This window comes from Ranitomeya variabilis, chromosome 4 (genome assembly GCF_051348905.1).
Source record: "Ranitomeya variabilis isolate aRanVar5 chromosome 4, aRanVar5.hap1, whole genome shotgun sequence".
Lineage (NCBI taxonomy): Eukaryota > Metazoa > Chordata > Amphibia > Anura > Dendrobatidae > Ranitomeya > Ranitomeya variabilis.
Window position 1 is genome coordinate 634,472,148 of NC_135235.1, and position 7,737 is coordinate 634,479,884.

General features: G+C 48.8%; 1 protein-coding gene across 1 annotated transcript in view; it reads right to left on the minus strand.

Annotated features, from left to right (window-relative positions):
• Nucleotides 1–3,492, minus strand: part of LOC143767244 (uncharacterized) — a 44,128-nt gene extending 40,636 nt beyond the window's left edge. The window contains exons 1-5 of the mRNA XM_077255440.1: nucleotides 3,323–3,492; nucleotides 1,074–1,223; nucleotides 765–944; nucleotides 557–680; nucleotides 376–473 (exon numbers count right to left, since the gene is read on the minus strand). Coding sequence (XP_077111555.1) covers nucleotides 376–473; nucleotides 557–680; nucleotides 765–944; nucleotides 1,074–1,151 — 480 coding nt within the window. The 5' untranslated portion in view covers nucleotides 1,152–1,223; nucleotides 3,323–3,492. The remainder of the gene's footprint in view (nucleotides 1–375; nucleotides 474–556; nucleotides 681–764; nucleotides 945–1,073; nucleotides 1,224–3,322) is intronic.
• Nucleotides 3,493–7,737: the final 4,245 nt, after the last annotated feature.

Here is a 7,737-nt window from a genome sequence, read left to right on the forward strand (position 1 = left end):
GCTCTGAACAACCAATTCTACCTCATCCCAGAGATGTTTTATAGGGTTAACATCTGAGGACTGTGAAGGCGAGAAAGCAAGGAAATCCTACGTAGGGCTCTGTAGAGCTAGGTTATGGTATTGTTTATTGTTGGCACTTGATGCATGATATTAGTTGTGTGGCCCGAGTGTTATAGTTGCATAGAAATACATGCTGTCATGCTCAGGTAGGGACAGCCACTGACCAGTACAGGCATTGTGGTGCAATCGCCGTCCAAGTTATACGGCTGTTTTACTGTTTCCTTACACTGGTAGATAAAACAAGACTGAACATAAGAACTGCACAAGCATTTACACATTATAGGGAAGATCTCTTAACACCTTCTCTCCATCTACCTGATGATCCTGAGGAACATTGTGATCTTCGTGTTTACAGTCCTGTGGAAGAAGAGGACGGGGACATCTCTCTGGTGTTGTCCTCTCACTGGATAGACCTGAAAGAAACACATACAGGGACTGAATCCATTCTTTACATACAGATAATTATAGGCCGTGTGTATTTAGCCCTGTCTATTACCTGGTGATGTGAGGGGCTGGGGAACCTCCATCATGGCGTCCTTGTAAAGATCTTTGTGTCCTTCTAAATACTCCCACTCCTCCATGGAGAAATAGACGGCGACATCCTGACACCTTATAGGAACCTGATACATACAATGATACCGTCATCCCCCCTGATCTCTCCATAGCGTTACGGTATAATGTCCCAGCATTCCCAGCAGTGTCACCTCTCCAGTCAGCAGCTCAATCATCTTGTAGATGGGTTCTAAGATCTTCTGGTCATTGATGTCCTCATGTATCAGGGGGTGAGGTGGAGGTCCTGTGATTGGGATCAGGGGAGTTCCCCATCCCTTAGACAAAGGGGCCTGACAGCGCTCACTAGAGGTCTTCTTCACTACTGTGTAATCCTGGTTATGGAGAGACACATTAATAAATCTCACTACAGACATTTCCAGAGTCCTCATCTCTCCAGTTCTGTCCATCTGTTATTCCCATAGATAAGAATGATGTAATGTGACGTCATCAGAATCTCTCACCTCTCCAGTAAGCCGGAAGAGGATCTCTAGGGTGAGGTGTAATATCCTCTCCGCCATCTTGTCCCTGTCCCTCTCCATCCTTGTAGGGTCACTCAGGAGAATTCTCTTATATAGAAGATCTCCACTGAGAGGATCCAATATTGTAGGAACCTGAATGGGGAGAAGATGACGATGTAAAATAACTTTCCCCTGTAAGAAATCTCCGGAGCGGTTACCGCCTTCACATGATCATTGCATCCCGTCATGGCCCCGTCCTGCTGTTTGTCGCTCTCTAGTGTTTTCCTTATTTTTAAACTACTTGTCTTTTATGTACCATTTCTATACAATCATATATAGTAATTTTGCACCTTTTCTTGGCTGTACTCAAATACCATATTTTCCGGTGTATAAGGTGACTTTTTAACCCCTGAAAATCTTCTCAAAAGTCTGGGGTCGTCTTATACACCGCTGTCATCTTATAGGGCGGGTGTGGAGCAATCTGCGGTCACCATATATGGTGGGGGGAGCGGTCCTGATGATGAGGTGAGGGGGAACCTCACCGGGAAGGTGTAAGTGAAGCAAGCTGCAGGCGTCCGTGACGACCGGGGTATGGAAAAAAGAGAGTGGTGCTGTGCCCAGAAAAACATGCCTCTTTCACCTGTCTGGCCCGCCTTTGTATCCTATTACCTCCTTCTCTGCCTCTCAGATCTCACAATTGCGTGCCTGCACCGCTTCACTGTAGCCAGCTATACCCTAATGTGCAGAGTCCCGGTGCCCCCCAGGACTGAGTCCTGTCCCGTCTATCACACAGTCCCTGCTCCCCCATTACCGCTCACCAGTGCAGACTTCTCCCTTCAGCACTTACATGTGGAGCCGGCTGTACCCTAATGTGCAGAGTCCCGGTGCCCCCCAGGACTGAGTCCTGCCCCCTCTATCACACAGTCCCTGCCCCCCATTACCGCTCACCAGTGCAGACTTCTCCCTTCAGCACTTACATGTGGAGCCGGCTGTACCCTAATGTGCAGAGTCCCGGTGCCCCCCAGGACTGAGTCCTGCCCCCTCTATCACACAGTCCCTGCCCCCCATTACCGCTCACCAGTGCAGACTTCTCCCTCAGCTCTTACATGTGGAGTCGGCTGTATCCTAATGTGCAGAGTCCCGGTGCCCCCCAGGACTGAGTCCTGTCCCCTCTATCACACAGTCCCTGCTCCCCCATTACCGCTCACCAGTGCAGACTTCTCCCCTCAGCTCTTACATGTGGAGCCGGCTGTAGCCTAATGTGCAGAGTCCCGGTGCCCCCCAGGACTGAGTCCTGTCCCCTCTATCACACAGTCCCTGCTCCCCCATTACCGCTCACCAGTGCAGACTTCTCCCTTCGGCTCTTACATGTGGAGCCGGCTGTACCCTAATGTGCAGAGTCCCGGTGCCCCCCAGGACTGAGTCCTGCCCCCTCTATCACACAGTCCCTGCCCCCCATTACCGCTCACCAGTGCAGACTTCTCCCTCAGCTCTTACATGTGGAGTCGGCTGTATCCTAATGTGCAGAGTCCCGGTGCCCCCCAGGACTGAGTCCTGTCCCCTCTATCACACAGTCCCTGCTCCCCCATTACCGCTCACCAGTGCAGACTTCTCCCCTCAGCTCTTACATGTGGAGCCGGCTGTAGCCTAATGTGCAGAGTCCCGGTGCCCCCCAGGACTGAGTCCTGTCCCCTCTATCACACAGTCCCTGCTCCCCCATTACCGCTCACCAGTGCAGACTTCTCCCTTCGGCTCTTACATGTGGAGCCGGCTGTACCCTAATGTGCAGAGTCCCGGTGCCCCCCAGGACTGAGTCCTGTCCCCTCTATCACACAGTCCCTGCTCCCCCATTACCGCTCACCAGTGCAGACTTCTCCCCCCAGCTCTTACATGTGGAGCCGGCTGTACCCTAATGTGCAGGGTCCCGGTGCCCCCCAGGACTGAGTCCTGTCCCCTCTATCACACAGTCCCTGCTCCCCCATTACCGCTCACCAGTGCAGACTTCTCCCTCAGCTCTTACATGTGGAGCCAGCTGTACCCTAATGTGCAGAGTCCCGGTGCCCCCCCAGGACTGAGTCCTGTCCCCTCTATCACACAGTCCCTGCCCCCCATTACCGCTCACCAGTGCAGACTTCTCCCTCAGCTCTTACATGTGGAGCCGGCTGTATCCTAATGTGCAGAGTCCCGGTGCCCCCCAGGACTGAGTCCTGTCCCCTCTATCACACAGTCCCTGCTCCCCCATTACCGCTCACCAGTGCAGACTTCTCCCTTCAGCTCTTACATGTGGAGCCGGTTCGACCTGCACAGAAAGCCCTTCAGACTTCCTAGTAAGTGCCCATCCTCCTCCTCCCCCCATGTGACTGATCACATGACTGTGACATCATCACAGGTCCTGGAAGCAGAAGTCCAGAATAGAGAGGGAGAAACTGTGCTCCACAGAAGGCAAATCTTTCTTCCCCTCTAGCACGCCCCCTCCTCCGGCCACAGACATTTCCTACCTCTTTCTGATCTGAATGCAGCAGCGGAGACATCAGGTCAGATCAACAATCTGCTTCTACTTTATTAACTTAACAGGGTTACGAAAGCTTGGTCTCAGTCGCAGGTCGCGGGTTCTGCAACAGGGTAATGACTCAAAACACACAGCAAAAACACCCAAGAATGGCTAAGAGGAAAACATTAGACTATTCTGAAGTGTCCTTCTATGAGCCCTGACCTAAATCCTATTGAGCATCTCCATGGCCTCATTGGAGGAAGACAAGGTAAAAGACTTAGGTGAAGTACAACCCAAGTAGTAGGGCCTTTTGACGATGCTGAAGTTGGTTTCTTATTCGTTCAGTTTCTTATTCGGGCTGAAGTTGGTTTCTTATTCAGCAGTTTCTTATTCGGCTATTTTTTATTTTCTGTTTTTTTCCGGTTTTTGTATAAAAATAAACCATTCTGAGTATATAATAATATGCGGTCATGTGTCCTTTTGTGAATACACTTAAAAACAGATACAAAATTTAGAAGGCTGGCACAAAAATGGGCATCAAAGTGGGCACTGAGGTATGGTATTAAAGGTGTTAAATGGCTTTGTGCCACTGATCTGACACCTGACTTGCATACCTTGTGATGCCACACATCAAGTTCCTGTCAATCCAGCCTGGCACAAATGGGTTCTGGGCATCAGAACTGGCATCAAAGAGGGCAGAGAACCAATTTTCACACATGCGAATAAGTAACAGCTATTTTTAAGGGGTTAAATGCCTTTGTGCCACTTATTAAACACCTGATTTACATACCTACTGATGCCCCACATGAAATGCATGTCACTGCAGCCTGGCACAAATGGGTTCTGGGCATCAAAACTGGCATCAAAGGGGGCAAATCGCCCATTTTCACTGATTTGAATAAGTAACAGCTATTTTTAAGGGGTTAAATGCCTTTGTGCCACTGATCTAACACCTGATTTACATACCTACTGATGCCCCACATGAAATCCATGTCACTCCAGCCTGGCACAAATGGGTTCTGGGCATCAGAACTGGCATCAAAGTGGGCAAATTGCACATTTTCACAGATTTGAATAAGTAACAGCTATTTTTGATGGGTTAAATGCCTTTGTGCCACTAATCTAACACCTGATTTACATACCTAGTGATGCCCCACATGAAATCCATGTCACTTCAGCCTGGCACAAATGGGTTCTGGGCATCAGAACTGGCATCAAAGTGGGCAAATTGCACATTTTCACAGATTTGAATAAGTAACAGCTATTTTTAAGGGGTTAAATGCCTTTGTGCCACTGATATAACACCTGATTTACATACCTACTGATGCCCCACATGAAATCCATGTCACTCCAGCCTGGCACAAATGGGTTCTGGGCATCAGAACTGGCATCAAAGTGGACAAATCACCCATTTTCACAGATTTGAATAAGTAACAGCTATTTTTAAGAGGTTAAATGCCTTTGTGCCACTGATTTAACACCTGATTTACATACCTACTGATGCCCCACATGAAATCCATGTCAATACAGCCTGGCACAAATGGGTTCTGGGCATCAAAACTGGCATCAAAGTACTCAAATCACCAATTTTCATAGATTTGAATAAGTAACAGCTATTTTTGAGGGGTTAAATGCCTTTGTGAAAAAACACCATTGGAGGAAACCCTCCACTAAACTAAACAAAAAAACACCAGAACACAGGCAGGGATGCTTACCTGTTCAAGGCCTCCAACAATTGCACTACCCAGGGTGCACCAGGCCCAAATGGTGTTTTTTTAGATTAGGACTGCCAAGATACAAGGACCCTTGACGTGGGTTGGCAGCTTCAATATTGTGGCCATAATATCAACCAATACCTTGCATACATTGTTATGTTTTTGGTGCACTGTACATTTTTCCAGGGTGCGCCTGGGCCCTAGATGGCTCTGTACACTGTGGCCTCTGTTCACACAGGATGCATCATGGTTAGCCCGCTATATTTATGGCGTCATTAATAGGCTTTTCACCATATACTTTGCAGTCCTGTGTGAACATGCCACATACAGACTATTTTTTTGCACGGGTGCTCCAAGCAGCCAATTTCTGAATGTAGGTTGGCTGCATCGGTATTATTTGCACCTGTGTTTTCGCTATCTTCATTTGGGCCTGGTGCACCCTGGGTAGTGCAATTGTTGGAGGCCTTGAACAGGTAAGCATCCCTGCCTGTGTTCTGGTGTTTAAATGCCTTTGTGCCACTGATATAACACCTGATTTACATACCTACTGATGCCCCACATGAAATCCATGTCACTCCAGCCTGGCACAAATGGGTTCTGGGCATCAGAACTGGCATCAAAGTGGGCAAACAGTCCATTTTCACAGATTTGAATAAGTAACTGATGTTTTTAAGGGGTTAAATGCCTTTGGGCCACTGATACGACACTTAAAATTCACAAACAGTGATGCCTTGCATCAAACCCAGGTCCCTCCAGCCTGGCCCAAATGGGTTCTGGGCACCAGAACTGGCATCAAAGTGGGCAAGCGGCCCATGTTCACAGATTTGAGTGTTATGGACCTGGTGGTTAGGTGCACCCGGAATGACCTGATAGTTATACACAGAATCGGGACTAGCACTGGGAAGTGGGAACTCTGCTGACCGCAAACCCTACTCCTATCAAACACACTAGAAATAGCCGTGGAGCGTGCCTGACTCTGCCTAGACGCCTCTTCACAGCCTAAGAGCTAACTACCCCTAAAGATAGGAAACAAAGCCTCACCTTGCCTCAGAGAAATTCCCCAAAGGTAAAGGCAGCCCCCCACAAGTATTGACTGTGAGTTAAGAGGAATATACAAACACAGGAATGAAATAGGGTTCAGCAAAGGAGGCCAGTCTTCACTAAATAGTCAGAGGATAGAAAAGGGAACTATGCGGTCAGCACAAAAAACTACAAAACCACGCAGAGTATGCAAAAAGACCTCCACATCGACTCACGGTGTGGAGGTGCAACTCTGCACCCCCAGAGCTTCCAGCTAGCAAGGAAATATCATGATAGCAAGCTGGACTAGAATTAGCAGTAACAACAAATGAACTAGCAGGAACTTAGCTTCTGCTGGAGTAGACAGGTCATCTGAGAAGTCCAAGAGAGATCTGAACCAATACTGAGACATTGACAGCTGGCATGAAGTAACGATCTGAGTGGAGTTAAATAGAGAAGCCAGCCTAGCAATAAACGAGGCAGCTGAGAAATCCAACCTCAAGGACCAGCAGTTCCACTCAAAGCCACTAGAGGGAGTTCAAGGACAGAACTCACCGAAGTACCATTCATGACCACAGGAGGGAGTCCGAGAATGGAGTTCACAACAGGCCACCCAGGGGTTAGAGGTACTTTGGAGTTGGTGTCACGTCAGTTTTGGTGGCCCAAAATCCGACAGGACGTGGTCTCATATGTGTCAGCTTGCACCACGTGCGCTAGGGCGAAGACGCCCCGCTCCCGTCCTGTTGGCACACTACTTCCTCTGGAGGTACCTAGTAAGCCATGGACGGAAATCTCCATGGATTTCATCACTGATTTGCCCTCCTCAGCTGGGAACACGGTCATTTTGGTGATTGTGGATCGGTTTTCAAAAATGTCGCACTTTGTGTCTTTGCCTTCTTTACCTAATGCTAAGACTCTTGCTCAGATGTTTGTGCAGGAGGTGGTCAGGCTTCATGGAGTTCCGTCTGACATCGTGTCAGATAGGGGTACTCAGTTTGTAGCAAAATTTTGGAAAGCATTTTGCTCACGGCTGGGGATCAAGTTGTCTCATTCGTCTGCGTTTCATCCCCAGTCAAATGGTCAGACCGAGCGTATGAACCAAAATTTGGAGCAGTACTTGCGCTGCTTTGTCTCTGATAACCAGGAGGAGTGGTCTACCTTTCTTCCTTTGGCTGAGTTTGCCATCAATAATCACCGCCAGGAGTCGTCTGGGGAGTCTCCATTTTTTTGTGTTTACGGGCTACATCCTCAGTTTTGTACGTTGAGTCAGAGAGGCTCTTCCGGCGTTCCGGAGGAAGACCAGTTAGGAACACAATTGTCATCAGTCTGGAGGAGAGTTAAACAGCGCCTGTTGAGTGTGGGTGCTAGGTACAAACGTGTGGCTGACAGTAGGCGTGTGCCAGGTCCGGACCTGAGTGTGGATGACTGGGTGTGGTTATCC